At 24.7% G+C, this 24,198-nt stretch overlaps 1 protein-coding gene across 1 annotated transcript; it reads left to right on the top strand.

Moving 5' to 3' along the window:
* Nucleotides 1-15,303: 15,303 nt before the first annotated feature.
* LOC145836806 (protein anon-37Cs-like) lies at nt 15,304-18,038 on the top strand. The gene is made up of 6 exons (XM_082944578.1): nt 15,304-15,457; nt 15,765-15,846; nt 15,911-16,480; nt 16,693-16,861; nt 16,939-17,026; nt 17,797-18,038. The coding sequence occupies exons 1-6, from the start codon at nt 15,304-15,306 to the stop codon at nt 18,036-18,038; spliced, it is 1,305 nt and encodes a 434-aa protein (XP_082800704.1).
* Nucleotides 18,039-24,198: the final 6,160 nt, after the last annotated feature.

Consider the following 24,198-nt stretch of genomic DNA (forward strand, 5'->3'; position numbering starts at 1 on the left):
TGAAAACTTTAAACTCGAGTGCAAAAACGTGAAGCTGGAAAATTTGAAAATGTGGAACTTTAAAAAGATGTTCTATAGCGAAAGGAACGAAAAACTCTTCATTAAAACTAATTTCTATGACTATTTTAATGATTGCATGCTGGTTTTCGACATGAAACGTGATTATTTCTATTTACACGAAAACGTACTTCCCCCGTGTGTCTACGGCAGAGAGAAACGGGTTTATACGGCTTGTAAGGATGGGAAAATTTACGCGGTCGGTTGTCACTTGACTGAGGGTTCGAGGAAAACTCGAACTGAAATCAGGGCATTGGAGTTTATTGGAAACAAACAGCTGTCAGATCGCGAAGTTATTTGGAAAAACGAAGAAAATATTGACTACCGAGAAGGATACTTGTGGTCTGCGTGTTATGTGTAGAAACATTCTTTCCGGTTCAAATACAACGCATACGACAGATTTTGGTAGCAAATAAAAACTTAATTTGTGTTTTGTGTGTTTTAATAATAAAAATAGCTACATTTGATAAAGATAGGTTTCTGTTGTAGTAAATAAATTAACATATTTTACATAACTACTTAAAGATTAGATTCATACTTTTCTAGTTTGTGTTTAAGTTTATCTTTTTCATTGTATTTAAGCTGCTCACCTTTTCTTAAAAACAATTTTAAGTTCTTTAAAAAAATTATAAGGCATACTTTTGATATTTTCTTTAAAACAATACTTTTTAAAATAGTTTATAAGTTCTCAACAACCATATTTTTTTTTTACTTCTTATAATTTCTCTAATAAGTTTATTAGCATTTGATATATTTGAGATTTTTGCATACTGTTAATGTAAAATATTGTTTGATAAATAAGGTATAATTACCTTTAGACACGTATATATAGGTTAGTGTTTTTTTTTTTCGTATTGTACCAATAAAAAAAAACAAGAAAATCAATTAATAAGTATTTGCATCCCTTTGTTTATGAACAAATCTGATAGGCTTAAATTTTTACACATATTAGTCTAGAATAAACTTCAAATTTAAAATGTTTCATATAATGTAAACACAATTAAACATGATATACTTTGAAAAGTTAAAATTAATATTTCTAAATACTAAGCAAAAATTAAATCATTTAAATAAAGTTTTATTTACTTATATAATGAGCTTCTGTAATACTTTTTTCTTCAATTTTAGTTGAAAATTTTGACAAAAGTTTGTTACCTAATGCTTTAAAATTATGTTATCAAAAAAAAAAGAATAATATTAAAAAGTAAGCTAGGATTACAAAAAAAATCAGTAATAAAAACTTTTAAAATTTAAATTTGTAAGGTACAACTTTATTGCTCCACTTTTTTTCAATAACTTCCCAAATTAGTATGTCGTATTCATTCGGTAAAATTTTTTGCAATTTGATTTTATTTGAAACTCTCCCAGGCAGATATATTAGTAAAATATAAATTACTTAACTTTTAGAAATTTCTTAATTCCGAAAAAAGTTTTAAAATATCAAAGAACACCATCGTTTATAAACAACTAAACTTAGAGTGCATTTTTAATATTTTTCTGTAAGAAGCTCAACTTTACTTGTTTTGCCTAAACTTTTTTTAAAATATATCTACGAAATTAATTCGGGCACAAACCTTGCATTTTAAACAACTTTTTGTTTAAAGTTTGATAGAAAATGAGAATGATTTGTTTAATGTTTTATGAATGTCAGTTAAAGTTTGTAAATATCTGTAAACTTTGAAGTTAATTCATTTAATAATGTAGTTCCTAAAAATATTTCTTGAAACAGAAACAAGCAAGCTTTAAAATTTATATCTTGAGCTCACAAATATCCTGAGTCGTTATATTACATAAAATTTTAGAAAATAAACTTTAAATTGTGTAAATAATTACTACTATAAACCAAAATAACTTTAAAAAAACCATTGTATAAGTTTACAAATTATTGAACTGACATCGTTTACAAATAGTTAGTTTGTATAAGAATAAGTATAAAAATTTTATATTCATAATTCTTTTATAAACAAGTAAAGTTTTATAACTTTTTTGTCAATCAATATCCTCGAAAAATTACATTTCTTTAAATATATTTAGTGATTTTAGGACATAATGTTTATAGTTCTGAAAAAGATAAACTTTGTTAAAAATTAAAATTCAAAACATTTATCAAAATAAAATTGTCCAAGTCATCTGTTAAGTACATGTATGTTTAATCTAGCACAAAAGTCTTACCTTGCAAAGTAAAATAAAAACAAAATATATAAGTAAAAGCAGAATTTCTATTATTTTTAAACTTGCATGTTTATATACCTGCATGTTAACCAAAAAGGAATTTTTGGTGATTTAAACCTAATATGGATACTAGTCTTTAAATTATAAAAAAGATAAAGTTATTACAAATTAAAGTTTTCTTTATTCTTTCAATAATTTAATTTACAAATTAAGCTTCTTTCAAAGACCTTTCAGTGCTTAAATAAATCTTATTCAAATCGAATATATTTGAATACTCTAATATTCCAATATTAAATAGTTTGTAAAATGATTTTTTGAAAGAATCAATTCATTATTTCTCTTCTAATAGTTGAAATCTCTCCATTTGTTTTCTTAAAATCAAAACATGTAATAAAAGTTTTTTTTTTTTAATTTGAATAAGTATGAAGCAGGCACGTAGCTTGGTACTCGTTTCTGAAAAATTCGTTTTTGTTTGAATTATTATTTGAATTTTAGGATATATTTATACTTAGTTTTACTCTCCTGAGAGACAATTTTTACATAAGTATATACTTTTTATCCTTTTTAATTTCGTATAAATTAAACAAATTGAATACATCCAAGTTATATACAATTTAGTCACACCAGACATCCTATATCAAAAAGATTATCAAATATATATTTTTTTCAATCTAAAGCTTCTTCTTTAAATATGAGAGAACTAAAAAAAGTAAAAGTGAGTGAGGTTTTTGTACTATTTAAGTGTTTGTTTTGAAAACTCAATCAGAAATTGATCTTTTTTGAAAATTATAATTTTTTTGTGTCACAAAATAGCAAAAAAAAATGTTTTAGGAATATATGCAAAATGTTGATTTATAAAATAGATCAGATTCAAAATAAACTAAAAAATATTAACTTTTGATTTGTGTCAAGTAGACTCTCTGAGTTGAATGTTGCAAGATTGAATTCCTCTTATTGACAAATATGCAAAAATGACAAACGTTTCAAACAGTGATGATATAAATTTCTAAATTTTTATGAAGAAAATTTGAGTATATAAAATCAAAAAAGAAAAGACACAATAAGACAAATGGCTTGCAAAATAAAAAAATATAATGATAAATTTAATAATATAAAAGTTTTTTTTGAACAAAAAAACAATTAGAGTTTTTTATATGGTATTTGAGAATTCTATAGTTTAGTTTGTAACTTGATTTTAACATTTTATAACTATTTAGATAAAGTGTTTAGTACAGTTTTTAGCTTAGTTAAAAGATTTATATTGTAAATGGTTGCCACAGACTCAAAGTACTCTGGGTAGCTCAAGGATATTTTGAACTTTATTTTTGTACTCAGGTTGGCTCAAAATAGTTTTGTTTTTACTATGAAAATACATCAGGATAGATTTAGGTTAAAAATGATAATCTCAGGGCAATTTTTTTATAGACTTTTTTATAGACCATTTGTGCAACTAACTAACAACAGTTTTTATGAAGATTGAAGACGATTGTACTATACATCACTTAATTTGAAAAGAAAGTTATTTTTCCCATTATATATTGCTATGAAAAACATACTTTTTTATGGCTATTTCTATTTCAAAAAAATTCAAAAACTACATTGTTTGTTTTCATACTAATAAAGTTATACTATAGCGATAAGTAGTAAATATATTGGGTTAGTTAATCTTTTAAAGTAAACATATAAATAGTTAGGCTAGAACTAATACTAAACTAAAACTTAGCGGCCAAAAAGCATATGCAAAACTTTTTTATTAAATAAAGTTTAAAACAAAAATTAAATCACAACATCTGTTTTCTTTTTTAATCTAATACTTAAACTAAAAAAAATTATACAACTGTTTTATAAAATAATTAATAATTTAAAAACAAACAAGCAGTCAATTAAGTTTAAAGTAATGTAAAAACGGTGTCCAGATGTAAATTTATAAATATTTATTAATGTGCTTTAACAAACTATAATGTAAAAAGTTATTTACTTTCAGTTGTTTGTTAGGATTAAACAAATAATATGACAAATTATTTGCGTGTCTTAAACGATAGTTGATTTAACCCAAAAGTATTTGATTAATTCAAAAGTTTGTAAATGTAATTTGTTTGTTAAAAAAATAATTAGCATAGGTTGTTGTTAAAACTTAACTGGTAAAATTTGCCAGTACCAGAAATAATTTTGATAATTTATTTTTTATACTTAAGTAACTAACAAAACTACTTTTCAATTTTTTTCCAGAAACTATAAGTTTTGTAAACTATAAAATATTAAACGATTATGTTTTAAGCGAAACAAACTTATGATAAAGAGTTTGAGTAGTCTGTTTTGGTGCATACATCTAAAACTTGACTAAATTATTATTATAATTTTTTTGTTTTTATCTTAAATAAAGTTAAAGTTTGTTTTGTTTTTAAGAAGTAACAAAACTAATTAAATTCTACTAAGAAAATTCAAAACGACTTGCTCTTTTATAACTTAGAAACTTTAATTTAAAGAAAACGGGGTAGTTTTACTTTAACACGAACAAGTTTACCTTTTCATTAAATAAAATCGTTTTAAAAAAGTCAAACGATCGTTCTGAAAATCTACATAATTTATTGCACAACATACAAGTGTTCATTAAATTAAAGTAAGAACTATGTAAAGACCACCCAAAATCATAACAGAACAAACGTGCAGCTTAAACAAATATAATTAATTGAAGCAACCATGGCTTGTATTTGTTTAAAAAATTTATAAGAGAAAGACTTATATTGCATTAAATTTTCTACCAGTTTGAAATAAAAATGTTTGCTACTAATTAAAGTCGTAAACCAAAAAAGCATGAGCTTTTATGAAAATTCGACCAAAAAATATGTTAAGCTAGGAAAGGTTTCACTATCTCTAGTGATAAAAAAAACCTATTTAAAAATAAGAATTTTGAATTAACAATTTTATTTATTAGTTTCAACTTAAATATCACATGGAAAGAATAATTTCAACGAAACATATTCGTTTTCAAAGCTGGTATAAGCTTTACAATAAAAACTTTTTATCATCATTTTATAATCAAGTTAAACTAGAACATATGTTTTTTAAACATCTTATGAAAAAAAAAATTTTTTTTCTTTATTGAAATAGAAAAAATAGTTGTTTGTTTTTTTAATTAATTTTTTCAACCCTTATAAGTTCAATTTTGTATCAACCTTGAAGTACTGTAACAACTGTATTACAAAAATTATAAGCTGTTTGCATAAAATTAGATTAAAAATTTGTATTTAACAACACTTTTGTGTATAAAAGTAATTTATTATAAGGTTTACAAAAACGTTCATTTAAAACTATGATTTTAATTAATTTACTAGTTCTTTAGTTGTAATTTTTTGATAGACATTGCTTATTATAAAGTCCTTGAAACTTAATCTTGGACATGCCATGGATTACTAGCAAATAGTGTTTATAATTTGCGCTATGTTTTTAGTTAATTCTATAAAATTATGAAAATACAGATTAGATTTCTTCAGTTTTCTAGTCATACAATTACCTACATATGGGTCAACAAATTTTGAACTCACGGGACATTTTACAAACCTTGCTGATAAACTGACATCAAACTTTTCCCGAAAGTTTAAAAAGTGCTTGTAAATATTTTTAAGCTCTAATAAATTAAATAATTTACAATTAGTTTGTTGTTTCATTAAAACAAATCGTGTTGTTTTTACAAAAACTTTTTTTGACAATATAAATAAAACTAAAACAGTAAATTAAGTTAAGAGATGATTTTTGTTAAACTTAAAAACGTTTTTTTAAACAAGGAAAAGAAAAATTTAACTTACAGGAAGCTACCAACACGTAAAATACTGTTAAAAGTTAAAACGGATACCACGGTTTCATGATTCATACTTTTTTTGTTTGATTGCAATGTAGGTTTAGCTTAAAATTAAATTATCACTGCAGTTTTAGTGAAACAAAAAGCATGCTTTCTTTTAACTGAACATCAATAAGTAGTTTTAATGTGCTGTAGCTGTTATAACTTATTCTTTATTACTTATATAACTTATATATTGCACTAGTTATGTCAAATAAAAGGTGTCAATTTTTTTTTATTCTTTACTTTTTTATAATGATCCTATATGCATTAAAAATCGTTTTAAGCACTCGTAAGACTTATAAATATTTTTTTGTATACTTTTTGACATAGTTTTATATCTTTTAGTTTTTTCCGTAAAACTATACATTACATACAAACTAATCGCTGTTTTAAAAAACAAAATGCACAAAAAAAAGGCTAGATTTCATAAATTTAAATGTATTTTCATATGTCCTGTGTATTTTTAAATCTTTTTGTTATTTTTTTAAGTATTAAAGCTTGTAAATAATAAGCTTGTATAAAATTTTTTTTGTTAAGTTTTTAGCTGAAACTACTTTAAAAAAAAAATTAACACAGGATAGTTTATTGTAAGTAAAGCTAGAATTTATTATTCTGGCTTGAATTTTTTTTTAATGGCAACCTTTTAACTGATTGTATGCACAATTTCGTAAAATTTTCTACACGATAGAAAACTCTGATAATATGAAATTTACGAATATTAGATATAAAAAGAAATCACTCTAGTCTCAGGAAAAATTTTGATTTCACGTTACACGAAAAGTAAAAACAATTAGGAAGTACTAAAAGTACAGTTATTTTTTTAATTTAAAATATATAGAAACTTAAACTAAAAGAATAAAGTACAATAAATCATAAAAAACATAAAGTCTTAATTAAAAAAATATTATAAGATAATATTTCAAAATACTTCAAGAGAACACACCTCAATCCCTTAACTTAAGTAGTCAGAACTCAGAACCATTTTTGAAGCATATAAATAAGTTTTCATAGCTCATAAAATGTTGAAATATTTTTAAGAGCGTAGGTATGACATCAATATTATTAATTTTTTACCATTAGTAGTAAAAGATTTAGAAAAAGTTAAGTTTCTTTAAATTTGAGGGGAGTTTATCAAACTATACTGTCTCCTAATTTACTTAAATTAAGTTTCTTTTAAATTAAGAATTAAGTTTAATTTTAAAAATTCAACCCTCTTGCGTGAAAACTGAAAATAATGTGGTAACTTTTTCCATAAAGTTCTTTTTAAAAAATAATTTTGCTATTGGCAAATTTTAAAAATGTGTTTGCATTTTATTTGGTGTTGAGTGTCTAAAACTTTTGAAAATTCAGCAAGTATTTGAAAAAAAAAGTCTGATAATGTTTGTTTAAAATATTTTTCAATGATAAAAGTATAATCAGAGTCTAGTATATTGATTCAAAGTTTTGAATTTTATAACTTGAATACTACTTTTTGTTTTACAACCCTGAAATACTTTTAATATTTATAAAAGCATGATACAAACTTTAAATTTACATTACAAATTTTAACGTCTAATCTTTATGCGTTAATTTGTTTGGAAATTAAATAAATAAATTTACTTGTTATAAGATAGAAACTATAAATTCATTTAATCTTTAAATTAACACAAGAAAATTTTTTAACAAGGGTTTTGTATTTTTACTTTAGTATGCACAAAAATTTGTTATTAAAAAAAACTTAAACAACTGCTTTCATTTTAAAAGTGTGAAAAAGTTTAAGTTTTGTACATACTTAATAGATTTGTATAAACCAGAAGTAAAAACCAGAATTACTTTCATCAGTATAGGGAAACGTTGATATTAAAAATATTAAGTTATAAAACATTGTTTTAACTATAATCAATTTTTTAGTTATATTTTAAGTCGACTAAATTACATCAAAATATAGAAAACATCATAAAAAATAAGCTTCCGACAATTTTTATACACAAAATATCCTTTACTGAACGTTTTGATTAATTTATTAATTCATTTTCAAATACAAATCGGTACGTTTTTTATAAATTCCTATAACTAAAAAGTCTTAACTTGTTTAATTCTTATGTTATCTGGGTCATTCAAGCCATCTAGTTGTTGTTTTAACTTTATTATAAAACTTTAAAGATGCAAGATTTGTTAGTTTATATAGATTTTATTAGAAATCCTTAACAAAAGCATACTAAGTGTAACGTTTATAGGTATAAAAAATAGTACTAAAAGTTTCTAAGTTTTAAAAATCTTAAACTTATATAAAGGTCATTTAAAAAGTTAAAATTCTTTATTTATTTAATTTATGAAGACTTTTTTTTACTTTTATCTTTTTTTTTTATTAACAGTATTAAAAAGATTTGTCAAAATGATATAAATTTAATTAGTGAGACATTAAAACTAACAAAATAGAATATTACCGTATTTATGAAAGACTTAGAACAACATGTTACTTCTTGTCAGTTATCTAGGTTGAATGTTTAAATTTAAAACGGCCTAATTTTATAAATAGTAAATTATTTTTAAATGGAATTCAGTAACAACATACTGCAATTTAGATGTTGATATGAGTTGAATTATTGTTTCTATATGTAAAAAAAATGTTTGTAGTTAATTTTTTTTTGTTTAATTTTTTAAGTTTTACTTGTTTAGATTAAAAAACCAAGTATATATGTTTATTGATCAGAAAAACGAAACAAAAATAATAATTTAAATATTACCGTTAAAAACGTTAAGCTGAGAGTTTGTAAAGTTTTAAGTAGTTTATTTTTTGCTTACTAAACTTATATTATTTGTACGTTAATTCTAAAGTTTTACATATACATTTATTTACAATCTTTTTTTCGGATTAGGTTATTTGATGGATTAAATTTTTATTAAGTAGTTCAAAAAATAACTAGTTTTTCTACATATTTTAATTATTCAATATTTTGTAGGCAGTAACACCTTTCATTTCTTTTTAGCCTAATATAAGTATAAATCTAAAGATTTAATTTACCTGAAAACATAAAACTATTTTTTTTACATATTATGTTATATGAACTAAAGTAAGGTACTATTGCCTTAAAAATTTATAACCAGTGGCGACGCGTAATATCTTTGTTAATTGATGCGGGAAACTTAAAAGTGTTTGTATAATACGTTAACTTTTTTCATTATTTGTAATGATAAAAATACTACAGTAACAAAAAATTGTTTATAATATAGTTTAATTAAAACAGTAGTAGTTTTAGCATTTGTATGATATTATTTTTTTTTTGAAAGAGCACTTTCTCTAATGCTCCACCCATCGTAATACCCCTTATTTTAACCAAGCGATTTAGAGTATAAAAAAAAATTCAATTAGAAATATATTTACAATAGTATATATAAAAAGACCTTTAAGAAACGCAACTTTCTTTAGACTTAGAACAACATGTTACTTCTTGGAAATGCGCCATAAATGATAACTTATTGTAGTTGCTATGACGTACATGCAAATAATTACCTAATTATCTTAAATACTTGCCAAATATTTTCAATAAACATTTTTGCTGCTATGATTATAATGTTTTAAATTCCGAACAATGTCAGTTAATTTGAACTTAATATTTTATTTATGATTTTTTTTTGCACAAATGTATTACAACTAAGTAATTGTTTTTAAACTGCATTGTGCTCTAGAACTTTTAAAGTGTTTCTCAAATTTTAACTTGTGAGAATATATTTAAATTAATGACCAGCAAAGTAAAAAATAAACTTAGTTATAAAGCTATTTACGCTTGTCTTCAAATAATTTTTAAGTTGGTTGCTTTAGGATTACATATATTTTTTCACTTACTTTTTAGCTTCCAGCTTATACTCATATACTTTACCAAGCAGCATTTTTTAATAGTTTTAATTAAATTAACAGATAAGAATCATCTTAATATAATTTAAGTCAATTTTTTTTTTGTATGTATTTTTAAATGGATTAAAAATGTTGTTAAATTTTCAATATATCAACCTGAAAGATAATTATGAAAGCACATTACAAAAGTATAACTTGTTAATTTTACTTTGACATCATAGTAACCTGAAATACGCTTAAAAACACTTATTTTAATTATTTGAAAAATAGTTTTGGGAGCAAAATTTTAAAAACCATCAACAATTTAAAAAAAAAAATTATGTAAGTACTTACAAGTTATCAATGTAAAATGATTTAAAACATTATATTACCGGATTAAAACACTTAGAATTGTTTTATTTTTATAGCAAAGTAATATAAAATTAAAAGTAATAAAATTTGAGCTGGAGTAAACAAAATGATATCTTCAAAAAACTGTAACAAGTTTGAAAATGAATTGATTACAGAAATAATCGTCAAAATAGTTCATTTGAATTATTTAAGAAAAAGTTGTTTATTATGAGTAAAAAAGCTTTGAAAATCATTTTTATGACAATATGCGTTTAAATGCTAACGACTGTGAAAAAACTTTACTTACTTTTGAAAAAAAAATAAATATCGTGAAGTAAGAAAACTTACTGAGCAAAGTATTTTTGGTATTTTGTTTTTTTGGTTTTTGTATACTTGCAAGTTGCAAGTATCGAATATACATTTGCCAACTGATTGCAGTAAATAATTTGCACTGGTTTTAAAATTATTCATCCGATAATTTTCCTGTTCAAATATGTACCAAAAAAAAAGGTAAAATTTGAAAACCATAACTGGTTAGATCAAACTTGGTTTCCAAAAACAAAGGCTTTTGAAAACCATAAATTTCAACATATATTTTTTTTGCATTTAAAATATTTTTAATTTTCACCTCACAGCTAAACACATTTTGCACTCAAATAAAAGAAAAAATGAAGCGAATATAAAAGTACATAAAGTTGTCACCTGAGCTTACAATGCTCCTATCATTCAATTTCAAATTGTTGAGTTGTAAAAACAACTTGCAAGCTTTTCTTTTTTGATTTTTTCAGTATAAACTCATCCGAGAGACGAACATTTTAAGATAAAACTTTCCGAGTTTATTAAACCGACCGATTTTAATCAGGTATGACTTTATATACTTAATAATTAAAGTTAAATGATAATTCTTAATACTACTAAATAATAATTTTAAATTTTACTTACTATATATCTACAGCTATAAAGTCTTTTAGTTCGTAGTTAGTCAATAATAGCCAATTTTTATAATAAATTAGCTTAAATTAAAGAAAAGAAAGAATTTTTGTAAAAATTTTCTTTGAGTTTTTTTATAAATACACTTTTAAGATGTTTAAAGTATATTTTTCAAAACTAAACAAATAAAATGTGGGGAACAAGGCAGATTTAAAGATATTAAACCACAGTGACTTTTCAGAAAACTTAGAGCTGAAGATCTACTTAGCAAAAAGGATATTATGGTTAAGTTTAATACGGTATTAGATAGAAATAAAAGCAAAAAAGTTCAGAAATAAACAAAAACTGACATGGTTTTGATCTTGGTTCAATGAATTTAAAAATAAATGTCTATGCTTAAATTAATTGAATGAAAAAATATGTATGTTAATTTAAATTTTTCCTAAAACTTAACTATTATTACCGTCAGTAGTTTTAAGAAAGTTCTTTTTTAACGGATGTATTATACTATTTTTCGAGTAATCGCACTTATTTATAGTATTAATTTTTTTTCAACTATAAACTTTGAGCACTTAATAGTATTATAAATTTATTAGTTACATGAACCAAGGCAGTTTGTTATTTTTTTATTAAGGCTTTAGGTGATAAACTGAGTATTATAAATTTTAAGTTTTTCAAAGGTTATTTCTAAAAGTATATTACATTGAAATTAACATTTAATATAAGTTGTAAACTACTTTAATACCTTTTGAAATTTTTTCCGAATGTATTTTAAACAATTGTACGTACACAAGTATTTTTTAAGACATTCATGAAGTTTTTATTACTCGAATATACAATCTTATAAGCATTAACAGTTTTCAAGAAATGAATAAGATAATGATTAGTCGTGTGCAATTTTTTTTTTAATTTCTACTTTTCTTGCTACAAGAGCTTATACAAATTCCAAATAACATCACATGTGTTGAACGATTGCGTGCTATAATTTGATTATGTTTTTCAAAATTAATCATCCGTAAAATTTAAATAGTAAATTAACACCATAACTAGATAATGTTGATTGATCTTATCATCAACATTGACATAATGTTGATGATTTAACTAGTGAATATTGTAAAAAAAATAAAAAAAAAACTTTGAGATTTAAAACTCAGTTTAATAACTTTTTATTCATTTTTTTCGCGTAGTTGCAGTTACCCGAATCGTTGATTTATGGTTTAAAAGAAAATTACTTGCTAATTGAAGTTGTCTCGTTATTTAAGTTTTTTTTTGCTAAAGTAGTCTTATTTGCTTTACTTGGTTGATTTTTTAAGATCTTTCAAAATTACCGTTTTTTTTATAAAAAAAGTGCAAACCTATACCCGATGATTAAGTATCGAGTTTGAAAATAAATTTTGAAGCCATAATGATAAAACTTGTTTTATTGCAGATTTTTGTATAATATATTTCACAAAACCGATAAAAAAAATAGTAAAACCGATAGTAAAAAATTTAAAGAGTTATCTTATGATAAACTAATGATTTTTAAATCATGCGATTGTAAAGCATATAAATTATTTTTGTTTATGGAACATTTCAGGGGCGTGTCTAGACTTTTTTCAAAATGGGTTCACATTTTTTTCTTTTGTTCTTAATTTCCCGCTTAAGTACGCATTTCTTCGGTATGCACTGCCAGTTAATTACGCAATATTTAGCCGAAAAACTCTGTGTTTAAAATGCTTTTTTCTGCTTAGAAATAAAAAAAAACATATAAGTAGTAATGGAAAAGTATTATATTTTTTTATTTATTATACTGTATTAAGTTTAGATAAATTAAAACTAAAAGAGCCGGAAAAAAATATATTTATAATAAAAAAATTTTTTCAAGTAATTTAATATATAAAAATTTGAATTTTACTAAAAAAATGAGTAATTACCTAGGATGATGTCGCACCAATATTAAGCTGAAACTATATTTAATTCAATGTTGTTTTTTACCATAACTATTGGCTTAGAAATACATAAATAAAACTTATTTATCATAAAACAATAAAATTTAAATATTTAATTGCTTTTATTTAAAAACAAAGTAAATGATACAATAACTTATATACATTACTATACTGTAAAATAAAATCAATTAAGTATTTTAGTTTATAACAAATGCATTTAATTCTAACTATGTAATTATATAGCTTTTTAAAACGAAGTATAATTTTAGATCATCACACAAGGCTTAAAATATTGATTTTAAGCCTAAAATTATGATTCAAAAAGATATTAAACACAATAAAATTTCAGCTTGATATTGGTGCGACATCATCCTTTGTAATTACCATAAAATTTTTAGACTTTTACAACTAAATTGAAATATCTTTAAATTATAATTAAATGTTTGCCTGATGGTGCAGGAATTCTTATAATGATTTTGAAATCTTTCTGAGTTAAAAATTTCAAAAAATCAAGAATCAACTTTGTGGCTAACAGATATACAAAAATAAAACAACTTATAAAAAAATATTGAAATACCATTGAATGATAAAAGAAAATATTGCCATGTGGTGTAGTTGTCTAAAGATGATTTTGAAAACTCTCTGAATTGAACTTTTCAAGGTTTAAACCCAGTTGGTCTACACATAAACAAATAATATAAATGCTTAAGTGTAAACACAACATTATCATATAACAGCATAACACAAAAGCTTCACACAACATTATTATATACACTAAACTAAGCAAAATAAAACTTTAGTGATTATATTAGATATTTTTTAAGTAAAATTGTACTTATTAGTTCAAAAACAAAACTGTATGAAAAGTAATTTACACTTAGTAACAATTTATAGTGGGAACTAAAGCATCTTAGTAAAAAGTTTTCTAGAAAGAAAATGCTACTTTAAAACTTTTACCTATAGTGACGTCACAATTGAAACTTTATTTGAAATCTATTTTAGCTGGGCAAAAAAGAGCATTTTTTGTTAAGGAAACTTTTTAATTTTTTAGTGTTATAAATTCAACATTCATTATTCAAAGTTTATCAAATAACCAAAACAAAGTCAATAACAACGTTTTTAGTCTCAATCTAAGAATCTTTTTTTCTTTTCTTTTTTTCAGGGGTTCACAGGAAACAGGAAACCAGTCAAAACACGCCCCTGTAGTGTATGAATCGATTACCGAGAACTTTTTTCGAACACTAGGTTATTGGACCAAATATTTTTGAGTCCTTTATTTTTCGTTCATTAAAGTATTAACTTTATTGAAATTTTTATGTTACAATCATTAAAAGTATCATCAAAATGTCCTTAATTTACGTTTCTTTTTCCAAATATCATATTTAATATACGATTTGAATAACTTAGTTTAATTTGTTAAACCTGAAATATACGAAGTTACGATTGAGTCGATAAATTGTGTTTGTTCAAGTTTAAATTGTGATAGAATGGTTTTAATTTAAACAAAAATTTTATTATTACTCAGAAAACTTACTTAGTAAAACCAAATGTAATGGTTAGCGTTAAAAATTAATTAAGGATGTCGGAAATCTTGCATCAGTCTATTTTAAAAATTTAAAATATAGCCTTTTTATAGCAGTTGCGTGACGCTGTACTTATTAAAAAGCACCAATTCATTCTAAAATGAATAAAAAAATGTGCAAAGTCTAATTTTGAGATACCATATTGGAGGTAGGTCACGGCCATTTAATTTTCTTCGATTGGGGCCATCAGAAAAAAAGTTTGGGAAACCTGATTAAGACAAAAAAATATAAGATTTAACTTAAAAACTTTTAAGTGACTATGTTTGTTTTACGTATAGATATGTTTTCTATCAACCGTTCGGTGATACTTTAAGACAAAAGAAATTAAAAGTTAGTAATTAATAATTTCTAATTTTCTAAAAATTATTAAGTACTAAATAAAGTTATAAAACAACAGCAAATTTCAAGTTTGTTTCATGAAACACTGAACCCTTAAATTATAAATTTACAAATTACAACATTAGAACAAGAAACGAAAACTATTCACTTTATTATAGTTTAACTAAACAAATAAAATCGTTTTTATGAGAAATTTACTGGTTTTAGCAAATTAGAATTCGTTGGATAATAAAGGAAGAAACACTTTTACATTACTTGTTTCTTTTTTAGAAATTTGTTAATATCATGACTGAAGTAAAGAAGAAGCCGAAAGTGATAATAATAGGAGCTGGCATCAGTGGTCTCTCGTGCGCGGTAAGCTTGTTAAGTCATTGTGACGTGACAATACTTGAAGCAAGTGACAAAGTGGGCGGGAGAATAAATACTTGTCGGTTTGAAGGTAAACAACTAAAACTTGATAAACTAAAAAAATATTTACCGTAACCAACTTTTTAGTTTTGAAGTTAATTTCGAAGAAATTGTTTTATGAGCCTATAAAAAGCTTGTGAGGTGATGGTTTACGAAATATTTTTTTTTCATTTTAAATTGACCCTATAAATGTTCGTTTAGTAACCGAATTAAAATCGATACATTAATCAGATATAAAAAAACACTAACTCCCAAATTTCTAAAGATAGCTTTATATAATCGCTGAAAAAGAATAACGACTACAAAAAAATTTAATTTTAAACAAAACTATTTACCAGACAACTTTTTCTATGAAAACGGAGCTCGATGGATCCACGGATCAACGCAAAACAGTCTCAAATCGTTTGTTGATAGAAGCAGGTCCGTACAATGAGTGAGTATTTTTGTAACAGTTAGTTTAGATGTTATATGGGAATTTTCACAGAAACGCTCGGTATCTTTTTGAAAGCCACGAAGCAACGGGTGTCGAGCACCAGGTTCTCGATTTCGCGTTCTTGAGATTCAAAGACGTTTTAGAAGATGCCGCGAACGGATTAAACGTTGAAAGTTCGAAAAACTTACTGTCCTACGTTGAAAGAAACTGGCCTTTCAGTAACATCGACTACTTTTCATCACTGTACAACTCGATTTTGCATTTTCAAACCGTAGAAGACGGTTGCGACAGCTTGGAAAAAATAACCGCCAAAGACTACGGCACTTACGAATGGGGGTACATGGACGATAACACCACGGTTGATTTTGGAATGGACGAAGTAACGAACAAACTTGAGAAATTGTTACCAAAAGACACTGTGAAGTGCAACAAAAAAGTCACAAAGGTCAAATGGAACGGAGTTAAGGTTCGCGTATCGGTTGAAGATTTGAAATGTGGTGAGGTGAGAATGGTTTATGCTGATTTTGTCGTCTGCACTCTGCCGCTCGGAGTGCTGAAAGACGTGCACGAAGAGATGTTCGAACCGCGATTGCCGGTGAAAAAAACAAGTGCCATTAAAAGGTGAACACAAATAAAACAACATTTAGAAAATAAATTATATATTAAATTATTATATTTTGGAAAGTTTAGATTGTCACTGTCATAAGTTTAATCTTTATAAAACAGTACGCAGCAAACATTTTTTGACTTTTTTCTACTTTCAGTGCGGGTTGCTTACTTTACGCTAAGCAAGTAAAATAAACTAGTAAAAAAAATTTTAGTCTTTTTTTCAGATTGGGATTTGGGAGCGTAGCAAAGGTTATTCTCAGATTTAAACCCGAAGACTTACTCGAGTGCGAGCAAGACACGATGTTTTTCCTGTTGAGAAACAGCGAGTTCAAGTATGGAAACTATTACGTGAAAGTATCAAGGTGTCCCGGAAACAACGAAAGCTTTATGACGGTATTTTTTATTCAAACATACGGTTCATTTGATTATTAACTTTTTGTTACTTAGTGACAGTTTTTTTAATTTACCAGGCTTGGTTATCAGGAAAAGGAGCTGAAGTAGCAGAAAAAACAGAAACCGATACTCTTATTGAGGAATTCTGGACAGATCTCAAAAAATGTTAGTTGAGCTTTTTTAAATTGCTAGTGCTTATAAAAAAGATGTTAAAACTTTTATTTTCTATTTTATTCTAGCCTAAGTGTGAATACAAAGTACTAAAGTATTTTTAACTTTATTACTATTAGTAGAAGAAGATAAAAAAATAAAAGCATAGAAAAAACTAATATTAAAGAATTATTTTAGCTCACTGTACCTTTCTTTTATACTAAAATCTAAGACAAACTTTTTAAAACATTTTTTTGTTTACATACTAAAAACGCAGCACTAATATAAAGGGTAAAACTGTATTAGACTATAAAATTTTTTTAATAAGTATTTAAAGCTAATAATAACAATAAAAATAAAAATTACGTTTTTTCTAACGAAGTTTAGTTAGCTTTTACAAATAATAGTTTTAAAGCTTTTTAATTCTAAACTTATGCAGTTGAGTCTTGAAATTAAAATGCTTTGAATAACAATTTTATGGTTCAAAAGAATTAATTAAAAACCTAATTTCTTATAATATTAATTTTTTTAGCGTACTTCTAGGTCAAGTTTTGAAAAAAACCTATAATTTTTTAATTTTTATAGTTTAAAATAAATTAAAAGTGTATTTTGACATGGGAAAACGCTAATTTAGATTTTTGTTTTTATTTTATTTACAAAATTTTTGTATACACAAATTATAAAGTATGAAGAAATATAGAAACTAAAACACTTTTTTACATTAAAAACAAAACAAATACTTAATAACATAAGTAATTAAAAATAATTAATCAAAAATTTTCCAGTCATGCCACGCTTACCGCGTCCTGCTTCCGCGCACGCGAGCAATTGGACGCGAGACGAGTTTACCAGAGGCTGCTACGCCTACATATCCAGCCGCAGTTCAGCGGAAGACATAATCAGTCTTGCGGAACCGCTGTACCGGACTTCGGCGAACTCGTGCGATGTGCCGAGATTTTTGTTCGCCGGCGAAGCTACGAACGTAACTCAGCATTCCACGATGAACGGAGCGTTTGAGAGAAGCTGAGAGGATTAAAAGCGTTATTGTAAAGTTATGACCTGAAATCGGAATTAACTTTTTTAGTATTATAACCACACAACACAGCCATATGAGCAATTTTACATGCAAATTAAGTTTCACAATCTTTATCCGTTTTTTATAATTGTAAATTATTTTAAGAGTCGTAAAGTAATGATTTTTAAATCGGTTTTTAAAGCTTTTTTTGTTATTGTGTAACAGTTCAGAATTGTTTTTCTCATTCGAAAGCGGTGTTCTTCTTTATTTCTTTTCTATCAAACTATTCAAACCACTTAAATTCAGTAACGCGCTGTTTTTAGTGGGTTAGTATTTAGCTTCGTAGTTGATAAAACGTCGTTTGCTTGAAAATGTTGTGTTCGCCTCGTACACTAGTACGATGGCGACTGTTTTATATGAACTTTTGAATTAAAGTAGTTTATTTGTACAGTTTGTTATGGTGTTTATCGCATTTTCTATTCATCGTAATACAGCTTTTTGTTCCTAAGACTCAATTTCTTTATGTACAATTAGTTTAAACATTCTAAAAATCTAACTACTTAATTAGGCTAAGCTTAAATTATAATCTAAGTTAGTTCGCATTTCAAGTAATCGATTAGCTAAATAACTTAGCTAAGTCAACTCTTAACATTAAAGTAACCGTCACCGATATTGTTATAACGCGTTGAGTCAGTTAATAGCCAGGTTCGCTAAAACATAAGTAACAATTATAACATCGGTAGATCGACAAAACTGTTTTATTTTTTTTCTATTTTTCAAATTTTGAACTACAATAAAGTTTCATACCTTTATTAAAAAAAAATTCATGTTTGTAAAGCTAAAAACTATGGTTTTACTAGCTTCTTTTATATAGTTATTTGTCTTAACAAAAAAATATTGCTCAATTTACTGTGAAGTAAGGAATTTATTTAAATAGAAAAATAAATGTGCAAACTTACTTTTCTGTTTACTTTTTTAGTGGGAGTAAAAACAAAAAGTTAATGATTTTTATTGTAGTTTCTATTTTTAAAAACAACAAATCTATAAAATAGTGTATAATGACATACAAAAAGCATTTGACTCGGTGTCAAAAGTTTAAAAAATTTAGCTTAATATAAACTGAATGAGTTGTTTACTAATTAGTTTAAAGGTAATTAAATAAAAGAACTAAAAAAGAACTTATTAACAACTTATTATAAACTTTAATATTGTTAAGTTATTTGTCTGTTTTAATTTGGGTTATCAGACAACTTCATTTTACTTCATATTAATGAAATCGCAAGAGAGGTAAATACTCAAAGCGAAATTAATTTATTTGTGTTTGATACAAAATAGACTAAAACTAAATTCTTTACATCCACAAAATCAAACCTAACCATAGTGATCTTCTACTTAATAAATAAGTTTACCCTTACTTACAGTATTTAAAGAATTGGAAATGTGTACCTAAAAATTCAAAATAAAAAGATCGTAATAAATTTCTTTAATATAATCTTATTAAACATCAAAAAGCTTCAAATATAATACAATTACTTTTTTAACCGAGTTGTTTACGTTTTATGTTCATTTAAGCTGTAGTGAAACACTCCCCTTTGGTCCCCTTATCATAAAAAAGACATCAAAAAAATTATAAAATCCAAAGAAACCTCATTCTTCTAATATTTAAAGGCTGTATTATTTTCAACTAGTCATATAAAGAAATATTAACTAAACTCAGCTTAAATTCTGTAGAGTATAGAAGATGGAATTATTATAAATATAAAGTAAAAAAGTGGGGAACCGGTCACTTTTGCACGAGCGTCACTTTTGCACGAGCGTCACTTTAGCACGAGGGGACACTTTTGCACGGCGTCACTTTTACACGCAGGGACACTTTTGCACGGAGGGTCACTTTTGCACGAGGGGACACTTTTGCACGGAGGGTCACTTTTGCACGAGGTGACACTTTTGCACGAGGAGACATTTTTGCACGGTGACATTTTCTTTAAATTAAAAAAAAAATCAACATAAATATTATTCGCTTTCAAACGGAAGTTGTTTTGAATAAAAAAAATGTAGTAGTTTTTTAATGAAATTTTATTGTAAAGTTTATTTGAAGTTTTACGTAGATCAATATAATAACGTACCACAATTAATTAATTTATATTTATTAGCTTAATTTAAATAAACTAGTTGAATACACATTTTTAATTTTAAATAAAAACAAATTTGAATATATTAAATGAAAATAATCTGAACATTGTTACTTTTTAAACTGAAAGATAAACTTAATTTAGTAAGGCTTTAAAACACGAATCTTGAATATTAATTTTTACTTATATTCTCTTGATGTTAAAATTAGCATTATATAGTTGTTAAATAAATATTTTAATTATATTTTAATTTTAAACAGATATCAAATTTAAAAAAAAAATTAGTTAGTTTATGAAGTGTAAAGGTATTTCAGATTTTACCTGATGTTTATTTTATTTTTTACATTAGCGTGAGAATAAAAAAAGCAATAAAATAGCGCATTTTTCATGGTTTAAACTTAGATTATTTCATTTCAATAATGTTGCATGATCATGATAAGCCAATGAGAGAGTAACATTTGGAAGTTTGAGCTTATGTTCACCAAAAGTGATTAAAATCTAGCCTAAGTTACAACAAACTAGCTTGAGTTAACAAAAATTATTTAAAAAAAGTTGTATGAACGAAAACCTAAAAGTGATACTGTTAGATAATCCAAAACACCTGAAATCGCTAAAAAACTAACAAAGAAGACTAAATAAAAACGCAAAACTAATAGAAAGAATTTAATATTTTCAAATCTAGCTTTTGTTTCTACATTTTTTTAATGGTAATGAAATTGTATTTAATATTTATATTAACAAACAACTTGAAACAAAATCAAGGAAATATAATACTACTAAGAACACATATATCTTTACGTTAAAACAGGGGAGTGTCTAGACTTTTTTCAATGGGGGTTCAGAGTTTTTTGTTCTTAATTTGCCGCTTAAGTACGCATTTCTTTTGTATGCACTGCCAGTTAAGTACGCAGTATTTAGCCTAAAAACTCTGTGTTTAATTTTTTTTTTCTGCTTAAATAAAAAAAAAATAGAGGAGTAACAGAAAAATATATATTTATTTATTTATTATACTGTATTAAATTTAGATAAATTAAGACTAAAAGAACCAGAAAAAGTTATGAACTTACAAATTGTATATAAAAATTAAAATCTGTTATTTAAAACAAAAGTATTACAGATTTAACTAACTTACTCTACAAAAATTCTTTTTTTTTTCAGGAAACAATATTATAAAATAATTAAAACTGGATAAATTTTTATAAAGAGAATTTAATTTTGATTTAAATTTTAGTATAAACGGAGTTCTTACAGTTTTTTTTTAATTTTAAACTCCTTACATTTATATATCTATTTATAAAAAGGAATAACTTCGAGTAATTTAATCAGTAAAAATTGAAATTTCACTAAAAAAATTTTTAGACTTATACAATGAAATTAAAATATCTTTAAATCTTATTTAAATATTAGTCTATATATATGGCACAAGACTATAAAGCACGTGATTAAAGCCATTAGTTTATGTAATGATTATATTTCACTAACACAAAAAACAGAACAAATTTCATTTAAAACATTATTTTAGCCTTATTGAACTTTCTCTGTCGAGTTGAATAGTTCACACTACTGTGGACATGTGCACCACGACACTTAATGGTCAAGTACAGCGGTCTACACGGTAATTCAAACAACACTAAACTGTTAAAGTAAAAATATGTGCACCCTAAGCTCAAAACCACTTTTTTTCTTGCTCTTAATTCATGTCTCCAGAATATTTGGTGTAAGTTTCAAAATTTCTTCGAATTTTACCTGAGAATTTTTTTGCTCTTCACCACGAGTTCCGGATAATGTAATGTAAGATTTATAATCAATTCGGTGCGCCCTACTTCTTTCGTGTACCCGAAAATAAACTTTATATACACTAGTGTGGACTAGTATGTACCGTGAACATCACTAATCTAGTGTAATTTTGTTAAGTAAGATTGTTAGTTATTAGTTTGTTTAAATTTAGCTTATTTTTCTTTTTCATTAAATAGTTATAAATCTAGTTTTTATGAAAATATAAGAAGTTAGAATGTTAACTTTTATCTAGAAGGTTTTATTTTTTAACAATCTTTAAATAAAGTTAGCTAAATATTTAATTACTTTTTATAATTTTAACTGCTGACAATTAGTATTTTTTTATTTCTTAAAGGTTAAAATAAGCTTTAATAAATAATTTTATGTAAACATGTCTAACTTTAAAGTATTAAAAACAGTAATGAACAATTATTACCTAGAAAATTTGTTTATACAGTTTACAGATAAAACTTTAATTAACTTTATGAAAAAATTATTTATAGCTTAAGTTGCCGTGAGTCTTTTAAAATATGGTTTAAATTATTTAAAATTACTTTTAATTAGCATGAGGAAGTGGCTATTGCAAGCAAGTTTACTGACATTAATCAAATTAAATTTTACATTGTTTATAAATTTACCGATAACAAAAAAAAACCTTAAAAAAAGTTTGACAGACTATGTTTATAAAAATAAATTACTTTAGTAAACTAAGATTAAATTGTTAAGAAAAAAAAACTTCGTTGACAAATTAGATACCCTTTTTCTATTTTCTAATGATTATTTATTTTAAAACTAAATAGAAAGCTCTCTAAATTTTAATTTTACTTTTTTATACGTTTTTACTTTTAAGCTTTAATTTTTATTCAGATTGTGTCATTTGTTGTAAAAATTAATATATATTTATATTTAGACATATATACAAGAAGTTAAATAACAACAAAGAACTATTAAAAAGTTGTATTGTACTTAATGTAAAAATGGTTCCAGACTAAAAATATAAAACTGTATTAATGTTTAGTAAAACTAGTTAACAAATAGTGATATTGTTTAAATATGATTGTTTTATATCAATGCTTCCGAAGTAAAACTTAAGCTTAAAAATTATAAAATGCAAAAACTAATACTACTAGCAACTAAATAAAATAAACAGTAACTTTTTTATTAACTGTCTTTTATAAATGCAGTAATTGGCAATATTAACTGTATGATTACTTATTTATCAAATTTTCTAAAAATCAAAATTAAATTTTACAGAAACTATACTAAAAAAAATAGTTAGTTTGAAATCTTTATTTAATTATACTTTGATGTCTTTTTAATTGTGGTATACTTATCTAATCAGAAGTGCCTTGGATTCGCTACTCTCAGAAAGTTCTTTTTTTCAGTTTGTTCCAAAGTATTTTAAAGCCATAAAGTTTGTCAACAAGCTTAAATTTTCACATGTGTAAAATGCTACCATTATAGCAAAAAGTGTACATATATAACTTTACTAACATTAAAATGAGAAAAACTTTTGATAGCATAGTTAAATAAATCCTGGAGGATTTTTTTAAAACTGAGACACACTTTTTAAACTTCTTTTGAAAGTTAAACTGTATGTGTGCCTTTAAATTAATGGCCTTTAAATTTAATTAACTATGTAGTTTTATAAATTGTTTGTTAAATATCATATTTTACAGAAATTTATTTTTCAAATATCTATTATTATATTGTAAAAAACCCTATTAACTCAAAGAATTATTTTTAGGCCAGGTTTCTCTAAATTTATAAATAAAAAGAAAATAAATATTAAGTTGAAACAAATGTATAAAACACTTTTAGTAAATAAGTTTATTATTTATAATGTGGCCTTAAGAAGAAGGTGTCCTAATGAGGCTTTGAAATCTCATATGTTCCAAGATCAAATAACATAAATATATATATGTATATACATAAACTTAAAGAAAATTAAAGTTATACCATAAATTGAATTTCTAATTAAATATTAATTTACAGAAAAAAGTATTAATTATTAATTTTAGAGAAATCGTCAGTTGTGTAAAATGTTTCCACAATACAAACATGTGGACGTAAATTTTTTATTGACAATTTTTTTATAATTTTGAAAAGTTTGCTAACACTCTATTCTATCCTTAATTTTTTGGGCAATTAACCTTAAATCTTTAGGAAATGTTCCTTGCATTAATAGAAAACATTCTTTTGTAAGACTTTTAGAAACTATGAAATTTTAGAATTTATGAGTAAAATAAAGATACTAATCAGTT

Source organism: Thalia democratica, chromosome 5 (assembly GCF_965202585.1).
Source record: "Thalia democratica chromosome 5, ktThaDemo2.hap1.1, whole genome shotgun sequence".
Lineage (NCBI taxonomy): Eukaryota > Metazoa > Chordata > Thaliacea > Salpida > Salpidae > Thalia > Thalia democratica.